At 41.3% G+C, this 24,477-nt stretch overlaps 2 protein-coding genes across 2 annotated transcripts in view; one reads left to right on the top strand and one right to left on the bottom strand.

The window, feature by feature from the left end:
* The window catches only part of rtn4rl1b (reticulon 4 receptor-like 1b), a 137,691-nt gene extending 119,674 nt beyond the window's left edge, over positions 1 to 18,017 (bottom strand). Inside the window, exon 1 of the mRNA XM_061046646.1 lies at positions 17,147 to 18,017. Coding sequence (XP_060902629.1) covers positions 17,147 to 17,159 — 13 coding nt within the window. The 5' untranslated portion in view covers positions 17,160 to 18,017. The remainder of the gene's footprint in view (positions 1 to 17,146) is intronic.
* A 1,076-nt stretch (positions 18,018 to 19,093) lies between these two features.
* The window catches only part of dph1 (diphthamide biosynthesis 1), a 58,619-nt gene continuing 53,235 nt past the window's right edge, over positions 19,094 to 24,477 (top strand). The window contains exons 1-2 of the mRNA XM_061046647.1: positions 19,094 to 19,204; positions 20,445 to 20,594. Coding sequence (XP_060902630.1) covers positions 19,153 to 19,204; positions 20,445 to 20,594 — 202 coding nt within the window. The 5' untranslated portion in view covers positions 19,094 to 19,152. The remainder of the gene's footprint in view (positions 19,205 to 20,444; positions 20,595 to 24,477) is intronic.

The following is a 24,477-nucleotide window of genomic DNA, read 5'->3' on the forward strand; positions in this document are numbered from 1 at the left end:
AGAGAACCTTGCATGGAAACGTTATGGCACTGGAAACTGCTATTCTCTTTCTGTCCTACAACAACCTTACACCACACCCATCTGCTCGAACTTTTACATTGTATGCTCTGTACGGTATTCTTCTCTGAACCCAGGCTGATCACAGGCTGCCTCACTGTGGACACATCCAGCCCTGGAGGCATGCCCTGGGGAGAAGAGGCCTCTGGATTCTGTTGCAGAGCTCTGATTTAGCTGCTCCTCTGATGACTTAGCTCAGTATTCTCTGCTCTTGTCGACATGATTAGGTGCACACAGGCAGTTTGTACTTACATTAGCATGCTGTAGGCAGCCATAGTAGATACATAGATGCTATTTAATGTTCTTTTGAAAGACTACAGTAAATGAATGGCCGTGTCCGGGATGCCTGTTTATTATCATTCATAGTATAAAGTCAACAGACAATTTCCAAAACAAGATTTAAGTGTTTAATGAAAGGAAACGGCTCAAAACGCTGTCCTTAATCATTTCCTGTTGCCAAGCCTCTACAACTGCATTGTGAATAATAGCACAGGTGGACACATTTGGCATGGCTTAGCGTCTTCCAATGCTCATTCAAAAGCATTATCATTACGCTGCCAATTTCTTACTGTAGCTGCTTTAACAACCTGTTACTCTGTATTCATTTTCCAATCCTTCTCTTGGACCACCTCAGTTGCACCCTCATTACCATACATTGATCAGAATAAAGGACTCAACTCGGCTCAGAGTCGCTCTGGGCAGCACAGTCCCACAGCATGCACCTACTGCCTCATTAAACTTCTATTCATAATTCCTTTAATGATAAACTCAGTCCCTTTGTGTTTCTTTGTGAAATACCTGACATTAGCATACATTGGAACACGTTATAATGTAATACTTTGGGGAAAATGGGATTTCAGATTGATACTGATGGATATATTGGCACCATTAACTTTTTAGTCATAAGATATGACTTCTTTAAACACTCCAAAGCAAACAGTGTTGCTGCCAAAACTTTTCACTGAAAAAGATCCAATGTGCATCCATCATTCTTAAGTGGTTTTCTTTCTTACAAGTTGGGTTTCTTTTTGGCCTGATGAGTAAAACTGTTGCAATTTCAGACCAATTTAGACCTGATGTTTGATTCGTATGACTAGTTTTGAATTTCAGCCGGATCACACATCTTTAATTGTGCGTATGGAGGCAAGACGGCCGATCATGGCCCGATTAGCAGCCCCCAACCAGTCGAATCAATTTCTGGCATCTTTGATATTTTGGTCATACGACTGCACACAATTGCACAGTGTGAGCAATCACTCCACCACGAATTTCAGACAATCGTACAGTGTATGCCGCGCTTTACTGAGCAAAGCTGGATTGACATTGATTTTGGCAAGATATGTCATATCATATATTTGACATATCATTCAGCTTTGCTCTTCATCTGCATTCATCGAGATGTTTAAAGGCATATTGTATATGAATTGTGTCAGGAATACAACTACGCCTACAGGGCTTACAAATTACCACAAAATCACATAGTCCAGATCCAGATTTTGTATTCTGTTGGTTGCATCAGAAGATCTACAGAGCTTTATGTGCACGGCTTTCCATTTAAAGTTATTCCAGATTCAAGTTTGTGAGCTCTTTATAAAGCAAACTTACCAGTCTGACATGGACCTATAAAGCAGAAAACCATGTCTTTGAGGCAAGAAGATCAGCATTAAGATTTGCAAAGAGACATATATGCACTGGAAGTATCCCAGTAAGGATTGTAAAGATAAACAGCAACAACCACAGCAGCTCATCTACAGCAAGGAGTCTTTGGTTAGAGAAAGAGCATCTTTAGCCGTCCATATCTCTCTCTCCTCTCCATCACTCTGCCTTCCTTTATTGTACTCTCTGAGGATCCCTCTCATGTTTTCTGCACTGGCCTATTAGAGTGTACATCCAGCCAGTGCCACATTAAAATCCCAACAACCCAGTGCTTGTGGACTCTGTTTTTTTACAGAATAGTTTGATCCCTCTCCGACAGCAATCCACAATAATATTCTCAGACAAAATAGCCCTAGACCCATGTGCTGTGCTGTACTGACTGGTGTGTCATCTGTGCATCACTGAGACCCATAGAGAGAGAGAGAGAGAGAGAGAGAGAGAGAGAGAGAGAGAGAGAGATGGGTTGTGTGGGGGTGATGCAGGGATACTCAAATATACGGTAACACTGCATGAATTTTTCATCCGCCAGCAGCTGTTTTCATAACCTTTTCTTGGGGCAGCCGCTGTGGTTTTTGCAGTGGCAGAGAGTCATTGGCACGTCAAGCTTGGCAGCCATGGGTCTCCAGAAAAACAGAGGAGGTGGGTTGGTTGGCCATGGTGGCAGGTCAGCTGCGAGGGGGGGACGAATCTGCTGGTCTCTTGGGTCTTTGGTTATGTTTGAGAAGACAACGGGCGTGTGTGTTGTGGTGAATGGACGCCCCTGGCAGGTTTCCCTTGAAGGGAGTCAGGCGAGAGACAGGATGCTTATCCCTGGAGAAACTGCCCAACCCTCCGTGCCAATTTAGGTCCTGCTGCTGGTGCATGATGGGAAAGAAAAATGTCCCTCCCTCCCTTCTCCCTTCCCCTGTGAAAAGCACCCTGACCTGAATACAGATTCAGACAAATAATACTCGCTCTGTAGACGAGACACGACTTTTTGAGTATTCATCATCTTAAATCCCTCCTCCTTCCCCCGTCAAGGTGAGATTCAGGGTGTGAGGACTGCAGCGTTGTGCTCTGGCGCTGGTGATCCGAGCGAGAAACACGGCGAGGAGTGAGAAAAACAAGCAAATGTGACTGCGCAGTTGAGAGCTGCAGCCCCAGATTCACAATCATACTGGGAATCACAACACTTTTTAATAATTCAGGATGAATAGAGGAGAGAAAATTCTGCAGCAAGCAAGGAAGCCAAGGAAATGACAGGCAAGAGAAGAATCCAACAAGACTCTGTGCAGAAACGTTCCCAGTCAGGAGACACGTCTGAGGCACTGTTATATAGGGTTACGCTATACATCGGTGAATAGAGATCTCTTTTAGCATAGAGAATCGTTGTGCTTCTTGTTATTTATGACCTTGGCTCACTCACACATTCTCCAGCAACAGTCTTTCTCACTGTGATGTCTTCATTTCATCTGCAGCTCTGCTTCAGAATGAAGAAATTCTCAAATTATCGAGCCAAGCTTCAAATTTGCTGCCAATTTCACATCGCAAACATGCCATCGAAATATACATCCTGGGTGGCTTTGCTAAACCTGACATGATAGCTGTATGAGTTTGTACAGCTATCGTGATTCTATTTTTCAATTTGTTGCACTTGTCTCAGACAGCACTTCAGTTTAGCATGGAGTGAAAATTCCAAATAATTCTGTCTCAAATTAATGGGTTTGTTTTCTTGTTCTACTTCTCCCCACCGTGGCACAAACCACGACTCATTATGTTCAACCAATTTGAACCTTTTTTTTTTTTTTTTACCATCGGCTACAAGGTAGTGAGCAGAGGAAAACCTTTGCCAATTAGTCCGAGCCCTTGTGATTTAGCCACTCTGGCTAACAAATCCAATTTACATTAATTATTCATTTTGAGGTCACACACACACCCACACAGAATTGTCCCCGCCACGAGAGAGGAAATGTTGTTGTGTGATCTGTTTGTGTTGATGCTGTTTTGTTTCAGTTACCTCCATTTAGCATGTCTGTCATCCGGTTTTTTTCTCATATTTGTTGTAATTTGTTGTAAGGCCTCAAATGGGACTTTAAAATCTTCATTCTGAATACATTTGTATATGTGAGGAAATGCTCTCTGTCTGCAGATAGAGTGAATGTCTGTACACCAGGTGCTGCCTGGGATAATATTTTTCTGCGACCTTTTATTGCCGTTTAGTCTGCTCTTATAAATCTGCATTCAACATAAGAACCCTGCCAGCCCAGACAAAAAAACACCATTGCTTATTGTCCACACGTCTATCTCCTTCCCACAATGCCTTGTTTATTGTTGTGACTGGAGATTTGCTGCAGCTCTGCGAGTGTTTACTGGGCTGCAGGGGCCGAGCAAGCCGAGCTGCAGGGTCACAGGACGGGTGCTGGGAGGTCGCAGCCTTTATGTTCAGACACACTCTTCAGGGAACGCTGCTTTCTTTGCCCAGCATTTGCTAAACACACACTCACATGCACACACAAACACGTCTTGGACAAGTCATATTAATCATATACGGTAAAGAGGAGGCAGAGTAATGGATTTAACACAGCAGGACTGAGTTTTGACCTGAGGCCGTGGGATCAGACCTGTGAATTAGTACACAGTACAGACCCAGACAGATGTTCTACTTGTTGCTTCTCCAGACATGAGACTAAATTGAATGAAAATACCAGTCTTAAAATGTGAGGTCTGAAGTTAATACTTAATTGTTTTTTATTTCTAAATTTTTTCTATTCAGGATAACTTTGTCTGACTTTTTTTTAGACATTAAAGAATTTGGAATTTAATACTCTATAAAATAACCTTGGGCACAAAGACCAACTTTGTTGGATTTTTTTTGTTCTTTACAGAGGTCTATTTAAGTTTTACTATAACATGTCACTTGTTTTCCTGATGTTCTATTTTGACATTGATGTATTGGTGAAGACTAAACTATCCTACACAACCCAGAATGCATCTCTCAAGGATCAATGCTGGCAGGTTTTCTGCAGCTTCAATGACATGGCCAAGCACCGGAGGAAACTTCCATGACGCTGCTCGCTTGCGTACCTGATGTAAAAGACTGCCTTTTTGTTGAACAGAGTCGAAATTTGTAAACATGTTAAAATTAATCTGTCGGCATTACAACAACCAGCGAACCATCACTACAAACTACGTCAGCACATTAACACGTTTCACTGAAAGTTGAAATGTGTAATTTAACACAACAGTTTGGTGTGAACAGAAACAAACAGAACTTAAGAGTACAAACTGTTTTGTTTCTCACATATGTGATCATCATATCACCTAGTTCAGGACTATGTGGGCCATGAGTTGATGAGTAGTGTATGCAGAGAGAAAGTTGAAACCTTTTAGTTCTATAGCTCTTTTAGTGCATGCACCTGCCAGGTGGGAGGCAGAGAGCTGAAGAGGGCTCACATACGCTGATGAAACAACAGTGGTGTGAATCTCCTACAGAGAGATTGCGTGTGTGTGTGTGTGTATATGCGTGTCTGTGTGAATGTGTGTGTGTGTGTGTGTGCACATGCAGCCAGATCAGCTCAGATGCTCCCACACAGCGCCAAGAGCTATTCCGATCAGCAGGATAATAGTGCCATCATCGCATGGTTTCATAAGCTGAGGCACTACATGCAGAGATGAGAAACTGTCTAAATGTATGCATTCAGACAGACAGCTGAAAACTAGTGCAGTGTGTGTATGTGTGTGCGTGTGTTTCTGTGTGTGTGAGTGGCAGGGCCTGCTGTGAGGGGCCCTGACAGATTAGACTGTGGGCGCATCGTCATCCCACTGCCATATCATGGAGCTTGTACTGCGTGGAGACTTTGGGAGAAGGAGGATGTTTGTATCATGAGCAAGGTGTGAAATCTGGAAATTAACAGCTTGGCGAAATGCTCTACATGTAAGTATGGGAGGTAGGGGGAAATAGGGTTTCTCTCTATAGAATGTCAATATCTTTATTATTTATTTGTTATTATCATCTTTATTTAAAACATTTTCTCATGTATCTCTCTTTCTCTCATTTTTAGCACACAAAGAAACTGGTATGTTTTACTATAAAAAAAAGCACCTTTAAAGTGCTTCAGGACCATCTTTTACTTTTTGCATATAGATTATTAGAAATCGTGCAATGCCCTTCCTTACTGATGCTGATTCCTTGTGGACCATTTAGCCTAACTGCTGATATTTTACTTCACTCTTCAATTCATAAACTCTTGCGGATACCCATTCCACATTTTGCGCATTATCTGAAGATTGCCTTGTACTGATTTCAATATCTGAATAACTCCAGAAATGACTTGGAATTTGTACAAATGATTATCTTTTCAGCCCCTGAAACAAAGAAACGGTTTAAGAATGTATGACTGTACAGCAGTTAGTATACTTAAGCTGCATGTGCAGTACTTGTAAAACAACAAAAGACTGTAAAAAAAAAAAAAAGGGTCTCCAGTGGTGGCGAACTCTACATTATTTTACTCTCAAACAGACAGTCAGTTCTAAGTTGGAGAATTATATTATATTATTATATATATTATATATATTATAAAGCAGAAAATAACTGCAAAAAGAGAATTAGTATTTCCATTAGTTACTGTTACAAGTAACTCTACTGTAACAAGCATCACTGCAGGTTTAAGTGTGTGTGAGAGTGAATGTGTGTTTATTTCCTGGTTCAACGGAGCTTATACATATGTACCTACTCTTGATAAATGTCAGATTGACACTTAAAAAAGTAGAATAGCCTCATCTTCACCGATCCGTCGGAACGTACACAAGTGTCAGAAGTCAATTGGCGACCATGTCAATGACAGCATCTCAGACAAACATACAGACATCATTAGAGCTTGTTTTATCTCCTTTTCCCTCCCTCCTATCCTTTCTCCATTTCAACAACTCTTTGAACTTTCTTTTTTTTTTCATTGTTGACAATGTCATTGAATCTATTACCTTCGCTTTGACCAGAGCGGCAGAGTCTCCGCCTCTTCAACCCAATCTGTGACTGTGTTACGAAAAAGAAAAAGAGATCCAGTTTGATTTCACAGTCTTGCACGCAGACATCTACCTTATATCTTCTTGGCATACTTTGCGGCCTCTTAAAAGAGAATATCTTACGCTCCCCAGAGAGTGCTAAGCGAATATGTAAAGAGATGTAAGCAGAGTAAACAACACAGCCCGCCAAATATAGCCACATAAAAGATGTCAGAGCAAGTTACTCATTTTTTCACAATGTAGTGGATGCTGGGTTAAATAGTCAGACTGGTTGACTGACTGATCATGTGGCTACAGGAGCAGCTCAGTCTGCAAAGTGGCTCCAGAGGATGTTGTGCACTCCGCTAGCTAACTCACAGCGACTGTTAACCTCGCCATCCATCAGTGGAGAGAGCAGCCGTGACACAAAAAACCTGCTTCTTCCATTAGAGCCCTGACAAAGCCTAATGCCTGTCTCTCCCCCTCTCGTCTGCTCTGTATCTCTCCGTTACAATAATGAAGTCTTCTGCCTCCTTCTGAAGTGAACAACTCTCTAATAATACTGTTTTTGTTACCTACTCCTCAGCGGCTCTTTGTTTTCCCTCAATGCCCTCATCTTTGAAGGATGAGGGGGGGGGCTCACGTTGGCAAAAGTGTGAATTAGCACACAGACACATATGGGATGAAAGACCAGCTCTTATTATGGCCTGAGCGCATGAGCACACTTCTGGGAATAGAGATGTGTAAATGAGCTCCACACACCAAGTGCTGTCTGTTTCTGGGCTGTTGTTTTGCTCTTTTAAATAATTGACAAGGCTGTGCTTGTGGAGACAGGGACAAATCTGCTGAGTTAATGTCCCAGCCAAAGGAGTTTTACCATCAAACACTATCAATCCTCCTCTACATGGAATTGCTACCACCATGGCAGTTCATAAATCTTATGTAACCCCAGCTCAGCAATATAACAAGCCAGTACTACAGCAGCATGTTCTGTTTATTGTTTCACTGGGGAAGTTGGCAGCGGTTGACAACTGCTGTATTTACCCTGCAGATTACGTTCCTTTTCCAAACAACACTCTAACGTGGGGCAGGTTGGGTCTGGGGACACATTAGTGTGATTGCTGGGGGGAAACTGTAGGCTGTTTCTGGGGAGCCATCTGGGGAATAGAGGGACTTGTAGATTCTGTAGGTGCTGTTGGAGGTGCACACATGGCTTACACAGTGATGTTATACCAGGGTGTGGGGGCAGGGTCCCGGCTGTGTTCACTGTCAGACGGTATATTCTCTGTGTTCCCCAGCCTCCCATGGGAGTTGAGGAGTGTTTGATTGAGGCCTTGACTGGGAGCAGCAGCGACGAGACGCAGCATACATGGCTGTGACTATCTATTAGCCTGACACTTTTTTTTCTTCTTGCTTCTTTTTTTCTTTTCTTTTTAACCGCAGGCAAGAGCAGGATGCAGCTTTTGCTTCAAGGTCCCTTGCCAACCTCGGCAGATGGGTGGAAACCTCTCCTTGGAATAAATAAAAAGCTCTGAGCTTTCCCCTTTTGCTCTGACAAAAAAAAAAAAAAAAAAAAAAACTACTCCTGCACTGCCAAGGGAAGAAACCTCATATCTGACTGTGTTTTATTACAACCTGGCCTTAAGACCACACTGTTGTGACATCTGTCTCTTTGTTGTGCCAAAATTACAGCCAAGAACAAGATGGCTTTCGGAGCTAATCTTCACCATAAATGCATCTGGATTTTAACCTGAGCAACGTGAAAAAGAAAGTCCCCCTTGAGTGAAACCCCTGCAGGATCAAGGAGATAGAAATGACCTGGTTTACAACGCCTCTCTGCTTTCTATTCTCCTCCTTTCTAAGGCAGGATCTCCCTAGCCACATCTCTTGCATTTAAAGGAAGAAATAACCGAAACATCAGTTAAGAACTCAGGCACATTTGTTTTTTAATCTAACTGCTTGCAACACAGTCACTACTCACCTCAGAACGTCCTTTAAATCCTAAAAGGGCTCTGTACTCTTCAGAAAGTACTGGAATAATTAATATGCCCTGGCCCACAAAACAGCACCTTGTACCTTTATTGTGAGTGTGTTTATGATGCAAGGTCTTAATGGCTCCAATGGATTCTAAGAGTGAGCCCAACGGAGAAGAGCAATGCTCATTGGAGCAGAGAAAGAGACAAATGTCAAGGACCTTACTTTCATTCAGAGCAGTGAAATAACACAAGTGAGAATGGTCCAGAAATATATTTCAATTTGATGATCTGTGAACACACAGTAGGACATTTTTGATGACAATTCAGCCAGATGTGGAAAAACATAGAGGGTAAATTGAAACTGGTAATTCCATTCCGCTCTTCTCCTCATTATACAACCCTTAATAGGGTAAAAAAAACAACACAGTTCTGCTGCTGTAAATGACTGAATTTAAGACCATTCTGAGACAATTGTGAGGGATTTGCATATAAAAAGATGGGCGATTGTTAAAAAGACCTTGGCCTACATTCTGTAATTGCTACAACTCCATCTGTCTCTCAGTCCTGCCTTTTTAAGTAATACTCCTCTGTTCCTTTTTGCAACTATCTTTGGGGTTCTTCAGTAAATCCTCTTGTCCTCCTCGAGCCATTCTATGAGACAACATCTGGTGCCAGTCTGTGGCTCCACAATTCACTCTTGAAATATTTAAAACAATTGAATCACACTGCCTTCAAGGAAAAGCGTAATGTACAGCAATTCTTCTGAAAATTGTATGAATGTTAAAAGTCCAAACTAACTTTCCGAAGGAGTTTTTCCTGATCTGCACCTACACCCGACATTGATTGCACGCCACAATTATCCTAATCACCCTGCGGTAGGTAAGAGTGGCACTGGGTTTTAAGTGGTTCTGCGGTTGCAATGTCACAGTCAACACCGTGTATTAACATAGCAGGGCAGAATTAATCCTAACAAGCTGTAGCAATTACCTGAGCTCAGACTGTTCCTAGAAGTCATTCTTGGCCGTGACAATCGTATGAGCACAGATAACATTTGCCAGAACACACGCGCGGATGATATTACAAGACCTGAGCTCGGATGTGACTGTGACAGGAGCCGGTCTCATTAAAGCTAGGGACAAGGACGACCAGTTCTCATGGAGCGATGGAGCAGGAGGGCGGGTGGAGAAACAGACCAAATACCAAAGGAGTCTAATTGAAGGATGATAGTGGTTCCTTTTCAACTAAGCAGTAAGAGCAGGAGCTTTTATTTGGAGGCCTTCTCATAATCCAGAATACTCTACCGACTGAATTAAATACCCATATTGTTTTCACATCAGCCTTCTTGAAATAAATGAGTCCTGACAGTGACATGTATGAAATGTGAGATTAATCCGAGGCACGATAAACAAGATGAACACATGCCAGGAGTCACATCAGTTCACACATGATGTCAAACAAGAGGCGACAATTCCATTCTGTACATAGAGACAGAACAACAATATGCAGCTGAAGTGCTCACAAATTACACAAAGATGGCTAAAAGCCCAAGATATTATAATGTTATAATTAAAATAATGTGGTTCCTAATGTATACCAGAGAGGACACACATTCAGACGAAATCAGCAGCGTTGGTCTCTGGGTGCTTTCTCTTGTTTTCTTGACCCAACTGAATGACAAAAAGCATAATACTTAAATTATTATTATTAATATTTTCTACATGTTCGAAACACAAGAGCATTTTAACTTACAACTCTTTAGTTTGTGGGATCCCAAAACCATATCAGAGATAAAGTTTTCCAATTATTTCTGTTGAAAGACCTTTCTTTTGTGTCTTGTTGCATGTATCAATTTTTTTTACACTAAGAAATCAATTTTCCTGTTTGGAGGCCCTAGGAACTATTTTTTTTTTTTTTTTTAGGGTTTGAGCCCTATGGTTATGCACCCACAAAAACATGAGAATTGTATCTAATGTGATACCACATCTGGATCAGCCTCAATTGAGGCCTAGAAAACTGTAGTCCAATTGGACCTTAAAACAAACTGGGTTCAAGTATTTAATGGATGACAAAAGCAAGAGACCACAGTGTGTTGCTTTTCAATTAGTGGGGTGCCATTCATAGGTCTCTTGAAGGGGTACTCGATATCTGCCAAAACACGCGTCAAGATTTGGGAAGTGGCAATCGTAAAGCAAAAGAGGTGTGAAAACATCATGACACAAAACAGCTTTCCCCCAATATTTTGCAAGCCTGCATGACCAGGATGCACAATAATGCCAGACAAAGTCAATGGTAAGGCATTATTGTGACCTCTTTAAATGTCTGACAATACATGAGTCTGAACTCTATGTCCAATACCACATTACATGTCTATGACTTTCTTTACGTGATAAAAAGAAGCCCAAATGTACATGACATATTCCCCTTTCCTCACATCTGCTCTTTCTTACAATGACATGCCACTCCATCTTGAAGACTTGCTAACTCAATGCCAAAAGGACAGATGCCCAGGTGCTGGTGAAGCTGAATTGCTGTCCTCAGCACACAAAGGCAATGTCGCCTGGGGAGGATGGCTCAGGAATGGGGGAGAGCTGTCAGAGTAACAGGAGAGCACCTGGGATTACTGTCAACATTCTCGTGGACTGTCTCCCTCTGCCCCTCCCCCGCCTCTCTCCTGTCACTGTGGATCTATGACATTCTCGATGACATTGACCTTTAAACTCCAATTAGCCACTTAATCAGGAATTAATTATTAATATTAGAAAAACCAACAGGGCTTAGGTTGTTTGTCTCTTTCACCTCATTATCATCCACTAATGACCATCCTTGCATCTCATTTCCACAACAAAGACGGACAAAGATGGCGTTGCACAAGAATCAGGTGTTTTTTTTTTTTTTTGTCGTTAAGGGCTTACAGAGACGGATAGATTTTTTTTTCCTGTAATTTTCACCCCTGACTCCTCTTCCAAGTCAGGAATGTCCTGTGCAAGTTAATCATCCAGATGTCTCTCCAGACTGCATTAATAAGAGAGGCCTCAGCTGCATAAGAGCACCGCATCCACTTCCGAACTCCCAGTCCCCATGCCCTAATTCAGTGTGAAATGGTTGACAGGGAAGTGTGAAAATGGCTCCCGGGAAAAAAAACAACAGTTCATGGCAGAAAAAGGGACTCAAATACCAGTTAGTGCCCCCCCCCCCCCCCCCCCACACACACACACACACAAACACACACACACACACACACACACTTGTTAATTATTTGTCATCTTCTGTTATGCGTCAGGTTGGGAAACCATGCCAGAGGCTTCCATGAAAGGACTCCTGAGTATTGGCCACTAAATAAATGGCTTTTGGATTTTAAACAACCTCCTTTGGCTAAATAAGATGCTTTGAATGCACTGACAGAGCCAGAGGTGCATTTGTGGCAGTATAATAAATCCGACTCAGCTATCCAATAATTGGTAATGTTCCTCTGTCAATTACTCCTGACTCATGGTTTTCGGGCGCGAATCTACAGACTACCAATGCATCAATTTGTTAAAGTGTTTGGTTGCCTTATCCTATTACATCAGAGGTAAAACTTTTATTTCCTGTTTTTTTCATATGGTCATTGAAGAGAATATGTGTACAATGGTCTTATATCCTCTGAAAACGAGCGTCAGCCATAAGGAGAAATGTTACCCTGTCCTTAGATTTGCTTTCTATTTTCAAGGCAGCTTTAGGGGATCAGTTTAGGGTTTTTTTTTTTTTTTGGCTCCTCTCCACATTATCCTCTTCAAACCTACTCTCCTCTAAACCCTTTACCATCAGTACACGACACCTCTCACACTCTTGGAAGCCCCAAAAAAAGTAAAAAACAATGTCGAGTTGTCAGGAGGTGATATAGCAACCGGCGGACACTGGGAGAGGTTTAGGAATATGATAACATGAGTGCCAAATCTAATCTCTTTTTACAGAACTTTATCGAAGTCTTATTGATGGCCAAAGGTTTGCAACATATTAAGGCGGGTGACAGATGGGAATTTATTATTATTGTGCAAATTCAAGTGGTGAAATGAAATCACTTACGTATGGTGTTCACTTCAGGTGACTGCCTGGGTCTTTCTAAAAGCCTATGTTTGTCATTTGGTGGCAAAAAGAGACCATTTGCATTTATGACTATTTAGCTGTACAGTATAACCATCAATACAGTACTTGATGTCTATGAGTCACATCATCCTTCGGTTAAAAACATCTCCCAGAAAGAAGAGGGGAGCCCCTTGATGTCTGAGCTTCTTGTTGTATTGTTGAGAGCAGCATCGGCGTAGGAGAGCCGCTGTGACGACTACAACGACACATAACCATGAGATACAGGGTGCACAAGTGAGAGCAATATGAAGCAGAGGCCACAGGTGCTTCCTTTATGCTGAACTCATTAATGGCAAATTCTCTGATGCTGTCCACTAGCACGGAGAACAACACATGCTAATTTTAAGTTGATGCTTGTAATTGGAGTTGATTTACAAAACATGATTACAAAATGCTACAGGATTTCATTATTGGTCGAACTAATTATCTCTGCATACTGTCAATCACTGGAAATGGAAGTAACAGACTTTGTTTATTTTGTTTGAGCTGATATGTTTATAGCATTAGAAATGCAGTAATTAGTATGCATGCAATTGCTCATGTGTATGCACAAACATAAAGCTTGCATGATTTGTCGTATTCCAACAACCTCTTTTGTTCTCTCAGAGCTAAATTCCATTAAAATGTTCATCACGTTAAATGAAGTCAATGCAAATGCGTTTCCCAATTAGTCTTATCTTGCCAGTCTGACACTTACAAAAAGCTAATCTTACTGTATTTGTGTGTATATGTGTGTGTGTACAAGCCCATTTTTTTCTTCTGTGAGGTCTTCAGAGGCCTACTTTAGGTTAAGAACTTGGATTTAGGGGCTGACGATGGATTAAAGTTCAGGTATAAAGGTTGAGGTAAGGCATGTTGAGCTGATGCTTAAAGCTGCTTATCAGTGGTTTTGCATGTTTTAGCCCATTAAGTACAAATGATGTATGTGTTACATTACATCCAAAGAGTAGCAGTATTCCAGAGCATGACACAGACTGTGAGGGATTTGTTGACTCACGCACAGCCATCAGATTCAGCTCATACCAGTATCGTATAAAGAGCTACTTGTATAGACTCTACCTTGAGGCTAATCTGTAGAATTCTACATTTACAGGTAACTCTGTGGTGAACAGACAGTGTCCACTGAGGGACAGTTTAGTGTTGAGTTTAAAGTTTTATTGAAGCTCAAAAATCTCAAATGCCAAATTATTACAGTATATTGACCAAATAAAAAAGCACAATTTTCTCATAATGACAGAAAAAACAAGGATGCCTGGTCATCTTTTTGTTCCGGAGGTTGCACATGGTCACAAGCATTGCATGTCTACGCTTGTCTGCATTTATTATTCTATACGTGCCAAACACTGTTCAATTCATAAGGATGTCACAGTGCGGGATATTCAGTAGACATCTCGTCTTTTCCATCTCAGCTCTGTTCTGACAGATCATCCCTTGTGTCCACTCTATGGCTGAGTGGTTGGAAGATAAAAAAAGGAGTTTGTGAGAGCGAGACAGAAATTGAATGACGTGTGCTTGCATCGCTACATAAGTGTAACTGTGAACCCAAGCACACTCTCACACACTCGTGTAAATGTCCTTAAAACCAGTGGTTCCAAAAAAATTTTTTTTCCTGTATCTAAGACAAGCTGAGCAGACCCACGACCCATACAAAGAAAAGGAATGCATTGCTATCAAAAATAAACACACATTTTAATTGTTTTCTCGAATCAAATTCACAAAGAATATGCCTACACACATGTGATCTTACAAAAATAATTTTGTATAAACCATCAAGTACTTATGTTTTCATGATTTTAGTTAATATGTGGGTGGCTGTGGCTCAGTTGGTAGAGTCGTCGCCCCACAACCGAAAGGTCCATCCCCAACTGGGCAACATCCTTGGACAAGACACTTAACCCTGCATTGCTCCCGCTGCTTCGGTGTATGAATGGATTAGTGTTGAACTTACTGATGTACGTCACTTTGGATAAAAACGTCTGCTGAGTGAATTGTAAAAATATGTCCAAATCTAATTTTGACAACCTCACAGCAGACAAAGCCTCCCCTCCTGAGAGCTTAAGTGCTCCTGGGGGCCCAGACACCAGGTTGGGAACCAATGCCGTAATCCATAAGAACGATGTACACAGAAGCAGAAAATCACAAACAGCACTCTGACTGTTCAAACAAAGATATGAGGACTATGTTGTGTCCACTGCAGGTGAATACACACCAGAACTAGTGTTGAACATGTTTGTAGATGGTATGGACATGACTCTCCCATGTACAGTAGATGATCAATGATCGACCTGCACAAACTCAAAAGTGCACAGATAAAGGGAGCGCTGGATGGAGACAAGTGTGAATTAAAAGAGCATCATAACATCTTTTGTAACCAGCCACAGCTAGCCACAATGCAAACCCAACCGGTGTGAGCAAAGACATTCGCCTTCGACGTGTTTGTGAATGGCTGATCTGTCACTGTAAACACTTTGCCTGATGCATCAGCCAAGCTCCCTGCAATGTGTTATTTTAGGTGCAAAAAAATTCAAATTCACCAGAGAACTTCTGCACTCTTCCTGCCAACGCTGACACATCCCTGCCTCACTATTGTAGACTCAGACATGCTGGCATATACCGAGCGCTTTTGGCAGACTGGCGAAATCTGTACTTTGAAGTCGTTTGTCTTGAATTAAGTGATTTTCTGTCGGGGCAATGTGCAAGCAGCAGGACAGCTGATTCACATACAAAAAAAACCTTGGACCGAGCCGGGATTGTGCATGTTTGGAGTACAAAAATCCCTTGACATGCCAATCACCTCTGGTTTCAGCTCCCCATTCAAAGCTCCAGATAAATGGAAAATGAATGTGTGCTGTGGGAAATCATCTCTTTAAGGATCTCCTGATGATGATGATGTAATAGCATTTACCAGCATGGCCATTAGTCTGACACAATACAGACACAGACATGCTTCCTTATACATTACTCTATAAAAAACCTCTTCTGGAATGCATAGTGACTCATTTTGGTTTTCCCTAAAACAAATCCAGACGTTACAGTTCTCATAAATGATAAGGAGATCGGTTCTGAGAAGCCGTCAGGAAGGAGTTCGAGACAATAGGCCTTCCCTCCCGAGCTGTTATATGGTGCTATAAGCACTCATCACCATGGTGCGTTTCATCTCGACTCTTGGAACAGCAATAATCGATCTGATGGCAGCAAGAAAAACATGTTGTTTTTCTCTGGCCCTGAGGCACGCAGCTGAAACACACACACTCTAAACAGATGGTTTTCACAAGACACACTAAATAAATACCAATAAAACACAAGCTGTGCGTGCTGTATGGTGAGTGACCACCACCCAGTATTTGAATGATTTTTATAGGTTATTCAAAGGTTAAGGTACTTGTGATTTGTACAGACAGCGTGGAAAAAGCACAAGTAAAGAGCAGGCGAGTTTTAGTGATGATTAAGTGACGTGCAAAGCTTGGGCTAATGCAGTGGTTTTCTAAAGTGGGATCTAGGGACCTGCAGGGGTCCGTGAGGGTGCTCCAAGGGCCACAGCAAAACAAGGAACAGTTTAATTTCTCTATCTCTGTCTCACTCTCTTGATAACAGCACAAAGGGAGCATGTATTACTGTAATCTTTCCTCATTAGAGGCTTCACCCTCTATACTGTTGTCACACGTAGTCAGTTATGAAGCTGTATGGCCAATTAAAGCCTTGAAAGAAAGAAGCAGCTCCTTGGGACAAAAGATCAGCGAATAAAAGTCTGTGGTTCAATGTGTTTCTATCTGGAGGATCTTGATATTAAAAGTTTGAGAAGCCCTTCCCTTTTATAAGAGGCTCTAAAGGTCCTGGCTGTTCATATAGTGTGTAGCCAGCGGGAGATAACCTTGTGAACCGCGGTTTGATCCATCACATCCAGATGTAGTGACACACAGCAAATAATAATGCTCCGGGAGAGTGCAATGCTGGGAGAGATAGCCTCTTGACCCGGGCACAACTCATAAACTGCAGTGCGGCATCAGCTGTATTAATATCACATACAGCCTCGTCGTCCACACTTTTCCTTCCGCGGATGAACATTTCAGTGCGTGCGTGTGGTTCGAATTAAAGATGCGCTCCAAATGGCGCATAGCCTGTAAAAAAAAAAAAGCTCACATCTGCGGGGTAACGTGGTGCATTATGAAATAAGTCACAATTAAGCACCTATTTCATAACCGTAAAAAAAAAGTAGGCTACCTGCGCAAGATTCATGCACATCACAGGGACGCAGAATCCGCCTTACAGGGAGCACTACACTATGCTGATGGAAGAGGCGAACTGGCAACATCGTTTGGTTAATTTGGGTTATTTAGTTGTGTTTCACTCACCCCTTCTGAACATCTTGCAGGCCTAGGTGTATTTCGTCTTCGGTCCTCGGAGAATCATCTATTCTTATATTCCAGACTGAAAACTTGTGCGCTTTAGTTTTGAAGTTGATCCGGAGCTTCGGCGGCTCGTAGCGTGAATGTCAGCTGTCCCTTCCTCTGGATTTTCTCGAGATTCCACCTTATCGAGTTGCACCGCGGACCGCCGTGGGTTTGATGAACGCTAACAAGAAACAATAATCTCCTCAAAGTCTGGCAGGAATCAGACGCACCTGCGAATCAGGAGGGCACACACAGCGAAACAGACGCACTGAAAATCATCCACTCTGTCCGAAATGACGGTAACTCCAGTATTGCGTGCACATTAAGTCCACCGCCACTTGTGATAACCAACTCCTTTTGGGCGCAAATGACTGTTGAAACTGCAAATTAGTTCTAAGGGGCAAATCGACGGTGAGCGCGAGCAACTCCCCAAAAACCCAAAAATTCAAGTGGCCAATCTCAGATTCTCCTCTCGGTGATTCAGAGTCGTCCAAATCGCATCATACTCGTTAAAATCTCTAATTAACATAAGTTATTTGGATTCACATTCCGCCTCTGATGTCGGATTATAAACGCAGGCTCCTCAAATCCTCCTTAATAATGTAGACTTTGAAGCCTTCGGTTTCCTTTAAACCCTCTCTTTTTCTGCTCTCCTCGCTCCTCTCGTAATTGTTACATTTCTGTGATCTTGTCCATGAAGATCTCTTAGCTTTTTCCCTTACCTATGATTAGAGCTCGTTGATGCGCTCAAGGAAGGAGAAAGTATGTTGTAGTGCCTCAGCCCCTCCAACGGGCAGCATCCTGCTCCATCCCTCTCTCTGCCTCTGTCTGCGCCGGCTGGCACGCACGCACGCACGCACACACACACACACACACACACACACACACACACACACACACACACACACACACACGGACACACACTGCTCCCTGACATCCAGAGGTCTTCATAAGAAACACAACATGACACCAAGGGACAAAAGGGACATGCAAAAACAGTGTATGAAGCGGAACAGAAAATATCAGGATATTTTTTGATGCTGCTCATTCTGCAGTGGAATACTTTTCTGATCAAATAGCCTTCACCCAAATCAATATATGTTATAAATAATAGATAATGCATCAGATAAACGGGGTAACTCTCCCCCCAACCTCTCTCTCTTACTCTCTCTCTCTCTCTCTCTCTCCATGTCTCTCTCTGTGTGTGTGTGTGTGTGTCTTTCTATTACTCATTCTATTGCAGTGCACAGCAAAAAAATGAAATAATAATCTAGTCCACTTCGTAGTTGTTCAATTGAATCAAATTTCAATTGGCTTTATTTCCATTCTTTATTTTAATCTTAAAAAAATGTTATACCCCTTTGATGACCCTTTTCTTAAATAATGTTTATATTATATTGAGATTTTTTGTAAAAAAAAAAAAATACCTCAACGAACCTTATTCTGTCATAACTACATTATTTATAAATACCATCTTCATGTAGGCTATTTAAAATGTAGGCCTATGTGTGTCTTTGAAAACAATTGCCCAGGGAATAGCCTATTTTTGGGGCATAGTGTCTTTGTTTGTTTCGTTTAATTTCATTTCATATTTGTATTTATTTGTGTTTTTTTCAGTTGGCTCATTTTGTGCTGTAATAATTGTTTGTATTTATGCTGTATATTATGTCCTATATCCTATGTATTTCTCACCTATGTGGATTAAAAACATGTAGCTCATATTTTATTCCGTAATCCATTTTATCTTAAATCAAACCATTTCCCCTGTGGATAAAAGGATGTACTCTAATCAATAGATGTAGGCCTATACCATGTGTGAACTATTTTATTCTATTGGTGAGGTGCTGTCTCTCTGCCCCGTTAAGTAACATCCGTTTCATCGGGGCTCGATTTCTCTCCGCTGAACTCTCCACTCGATTGCTTTCGCCTTTCCCTTCCACACATGTGGTGTTTTGGAAAGAAAAAACATGGCAGCGCCCGAAAGTGCGGTCCAGATAGTTCCTGCTAAAAAGCCAACAGGTAAATATATTAATGGAAAACGAAGTGTTTGCTGCAGCGGGATGTGTCCGTGTTATGAGTGTTTTATAACGATACCCGAATTTTACGTTGACGACGTAGCTAAACCGACATTAGCTAGTTCAACACTCCGCTCCTGCTGCTAGTATACAAACAGTAACATCAGCGTACGAGCATTGCTTTAAATTGCAGTTTAATAGAGATAATTTGGCCTTAATGAACCGTAGGTGACAAAAAATAGCTCTCCAGCCTTCACACATGAGATCGATGTGAAGATGTTGTTTGTCTGTTTGTTGATTAATAGCCATCTCTTCATTGACAACATTTCATCAGTTAGATTACATAAACACATCTATGACGTTCATACTCACAGTACAACGAAACACATGACTTAAACTACTCCAACAAACTAGCACAATCTGCAGCTCTACATAGATATTATTTCACTTAAGTAGTTAGGAAAAGAAAAAGAAAAGTAACTAGATCACAAGACAAAAACAGGATAGACAGCTCCAAATTGATTGATTTTTTCAAATATAAAATATAACTCATTATTATTGTGTTCTATGCTATTTCTTGTGAAAATAAATACTTAACTTTTAACTTAACTTTTTGTGAAAACGTCTTGTATTCCTGAAATCAGAAAACTTTGTAATGACATTAAGAAACAAATATCCTGGATGGATGAATAAAAACTGACGCCGTCTTTGTTTATCGTAATAAAAAACGATCTGCCTGTACAGAAAATAAATGGATTCACATGACGCTAAAGATAGAAAACTTAGTCAATTAAATCTTTACCGCATCTTAGTTTATGTCCAATTCCTGCCACAATTCAAAGCTAGTAGCACAGAAAAATAGTTTTGGTGGTTGGCAAAGTTAACATACAATAAGGTGCTTCCAAGTCAACTGATCTTTAAAGTGTATCTCTGCATAGGTGCGAGACATTTTACCATTTTGAAAGAAGCAGTGACTGAACCAAATTTAGCCGCTCTACATTGAGATTGTTGAACATGCCGTAACTTTATTTTAATGAATCTAACTTCAGGTGGTTGTGAGTCATTGTCCTGTATGAGTGGCTCCTTCTTAAACATGTGTTGACTTGACCTTTTATTCCAGGTGAGCATGGTGTTTGATGTTTCACCAGCAGATTGCACATTGTGGCCTTCGGTCGTAAAATATTGTGTTTTGCTTCAATTTGTGCGCAACACATAACTGCCTAATTCTCTAACTCTTCCTTCAGTCCGAGGGCCACGACGGGTAGCCAATCAAATTCCAGATGAAATCCTGCAAGACCCTGAGTTACAGGAGGCCATCAAAGCCCTGCCTGCAAATTACAACTTTGAGATCCACAAGACTGTTTGGAGAGTGAGACAAGCAAATTCGAAGAGAGGTAAATGCCCTGCTTTCTTGAGACGCTTGATTCATTAAGCACACGGTTATGAATCTGTATTTACTCTTAAGACTGAGACATGCATCGTGTTAACTTCAAATGAGATACTTCAAATGATAGACAAACTCGTAGATGTAGATTTTGTAATACAACACATGCATGGCCAGAGCGTTAGTACTCCCTTACCTTGCCTGAGTGCATGCCCATTGTGTCCTGAGTTTAATGTTGGTCAAATGTTCAAATGGTTATACATGAAATGTGTTTTTATGATTATTAACAGAGTTTTAGGAAGTATTGTGTAATGAGTTCAGTGCAGATGTTTTTTATAGTTCTAGGACAGGGGTATCCAAACATCTGAGGGCTACTTTGAAAAAATGAAAGTGGCCAGGAGCTACTGGCATCAAATCACTTGCATTTATTTACACAGCACACATCAGCTGAATTAAGCTACTGTTTGTACATGTGTGAAATTGCAATATGTGAAATTGCCAATGCTTATCAATAATCTTAAATTCACATCAAGGTCCAAGAGAAAAACATGAATATTTTACACTTCTTATTGTGCCACATAGTAAGCTATGTTGCTGAAAATTCACATCAATGTCCAAGAAAACAGTGCATTTACTGTCGTCAGATTATTTTTTTTTTTTTACACAGTCAAGTCAACCTATAGGCCAGCTATTTAAAACCTGCCTGCGAGTTACCGGTAGCTCCCGAGCTACCTGTTGGAGACCCCTGTTCTAGGATGAAATAATAGGCTTATGCAGACTGCCGTTTCAAGCCGCGATATTTACGCCCCTTGACCTTTTTGGCTCCTATCTGAATGTCCCGGAGGCTTAATGGGGTACAAAGTGATCCCGCCTCTGCACTGTCTTTGGAGGTAGAAACAGAGGTGTTACCAAAGTCCCAGTGTTAATCCATCTTGAGCACTAAGCAACATTTAGCAAAGTTACAGTGGCAAGAAAAAAAACCTCCTTTGAAGAGACAGACATCGTGGGCAAAACCAAACTCATGATGAACAGCGATCTTTGGTAGGCCTGAAAAATGGGATAGAGGGAGATCCATAGTGGAAGTAAAATGGAAGTTCATGTGGAGGCCTCTGTAGAACAGGACATGCGGGGGCCAGGTGTGACTTGAACAACACGTATATTTGTAAATGTCACAGGTTATTTTAGCACATCAGCAAAATGATATTTCCATGACACTAAGATTTCCATGTGCTGCCATGCCCTACATCATTCTGACTAAAAAAAAAAAGTATTTTTTTTCCAGTCCAGTGCAGTCGAGCACTAAAGTACTTTGCTTTGTATTATTCAAACCTCATTTACAGTTACTTTGCAGGTTTAGAAGAGCTAAGCAGCACAGACTGAATGTATAAAAGTGCAGGATGCACATCTTAAGTATCTTATACAGACAGACAGCATGTGCAAGCATTCATTTAAAATGCCATCCATGAATGCATCTGTGCCTTGACCCACTTTGACAACTTTATTGTACAGTCTTGCAGGTTTACTTAGGGATGTCACAAATCAAAAAAAAAAAGACCCTGTTTGAAACGAGCATGTGGGTCATCTGGGACTTACCCTGCCTTTCCAGAACAGAAACATGTTAAAGATGCATTTATCGCTTTGCAGTGTGTTTACTCTTACTGGTTAGCAGGGACACCAAAGTAAAGCAGGATGCTTTTCATGACTACTTCCATGTCCACTGAGTTTTTGGAGGTGCTTAACACTGAATTTGTGGGGGGGGGGTGTAAGCCGTCTTTGATCTACGTCCCCCCAGGAATTGTGCTTATGTGTTATTGACAGCATTGGAAGACTCTCACACTGCAGCTGACAGTGTGCCCGCTCAGATTTGTCCCCAACATCCAGGAAACACAAATTATTATGTGCAGTCTTGCATAAAAAAATAAATATTTTTTCATTTTGTTTTTGACTATTAGTAGAGGATCTTTGCCTTTTGAACAACAAACATTTGAAGCCCTGTTTCAGAGTAAAAGGAGAAAGAATTCTATTCTGTGGGCAACAATTTGAGTTGCCTCTTGACAGGCCGCCACAAGTCAAATCATTATCTTGTGTCATCTTAAGTTTGTTGGTGTTTTTACATGGTTGAGGGTATTTAAAATGACCCAGGTTATTGGTTCGCTTAAAAATCATAGAGCAGAACAGTCAGATCTAGGAAACATGTGACTTGAGTTGGACTGCTGTGTGTTTGTCACCTCAGGACCTACTGCATGTGAGCAAAGTGAGAGGCCTCGGTAACATCTGTGTGTTCTGCTGTCTGTGACTAATTATTTTGTGTGGCTTTACAACTGCCTTCATCTGATTAAAATGTGACATTGTGTTGAACGCCCCTGAACCATTATCAAGTGATTAAAGAAGACAAATATTCACTTAACCCAAAGAAAGACAGAAAGAAAGAAAGAGATAAATGAAACAAACAGTGCTTCCCACTTTGTTTTACCGTATAACCATAATCATGAAGTCTAAAATGTTAAAAAGAAAACACAATCAGGACTAAATTGTCTTAACGCATGAACGGTTAAATGACAGAAGTACACAGCTTTAAAATAAAGAAAGAAAAAAGACTTGATAATATATCTCAGCAGAACTTCTGATCTCTAATTTGACAAAGCAAATTCATGTTTTCATTCATATATATATGTAATAAGGTAATGTAATATTTACACTCATATGATGTGTTAATCAATCCACAGTTCAGAGACTGTTATGCTCATGTGTTCATCACAGAGATACCTGGTCACTATCATTCTTTTTCTTCTTAGTGGGTGCAGTGTGCAGGTGAAGTCTTTCTTTTCTTCTTTTTTCTAAAGCAGATTTAATAAAACTCATTGGAATGAATAAAATTCAATCCATTTGGCCAACGCTATCCACACGTCTCACTCTGTGTTAAAAAGCATTCTGCAGCTTCATTTTTGCTGACTCAGGATCTAAATGTACTGTAGCTTTAGTAGTTCTCCAGTTGAGTTTTCTAATTCACACTGTTGTTTCCCCGAGCTCCATTTGAAATCACTTTGAGAAGGCAACTCATGTAGATAAATAAGGAGTGATTACAGAACCCGGATGGGGATGTGATTGGTTTCACTTAAGCGTCAATGATGTGCAACTTTCCTTCAGAATCTGCCCCTGTGCATTGTTACTTTTGTGTTTTGACTTTCCCTCATTTGTGCTGCTCCCTGTGAAACAGGTCATTGGGTAGTGTTACAATGGCAGCCGCCAGCCTGAGAAAAAAATCGTCTTTCATTTATGTAAATGTCAAAATGTGTATTCGTAAAGTCGCTCCTGCCGAGGGTAGAAATATGCAGATGGCAAGCCAAGAGGATTGAATCATTTCTTAGATGTCCCTGTGGGGCACGTATGCTTTCCACAGCTTGCTGGCTTTGCTTTTTTTTGGTGTGTGTGTGTGTGTGTGTGTGTGTGTGTGTGTGTGTGTGTGTGTGTGTGTGTGTGTGTGTGTGTGTGTGTGTGTGTGTGTGTGTGTGTGTGTGTGTGTGTGTGTGTGTGTGTGTGTGTGTGTGTGTGTGTGTGTGTGTGTGTGTGTGTGTGTGTGTGTGTGTGTGTGTGTGTGTGTGTGTGTGTGTGTGTGTGTGTGTGTGTGTGTGTGTGTGTGTGTGTGTGTGTGTGTGTGTGTGTGTGTGTGTGTGTGTGTGTGTGTGTGTGTGTGTGTGTGTGTGTGTGTGTGTGTGTGTGTGTGTGTGTGTGTGTGTGTGTGTGTGTGTGTGTGTGTGTGTGACGTCCTTTTGTTTTTTTATCAGAGCTCATCGTCTCTCTCTCTGAACTCACAGAGCATAACTCACCTTATCACCCCCTGTCTCTCTCTGTTCCTCTTTGTGTCCATCTGTTTCTTTGTCAGCCTTTGAACT

This window comes from Labrus mixtus, chromosome 9, assembly GCF_963584025.1.
Source record: "Labrus mixtus chromosome 9, fLabMix1.1, whole genome shotgun sequence".
NCBI lineage: Eukaryota > Metazoa > Chordata > Actinopteri > Labriformes > Labridae > Labrus > Labrus mixtus.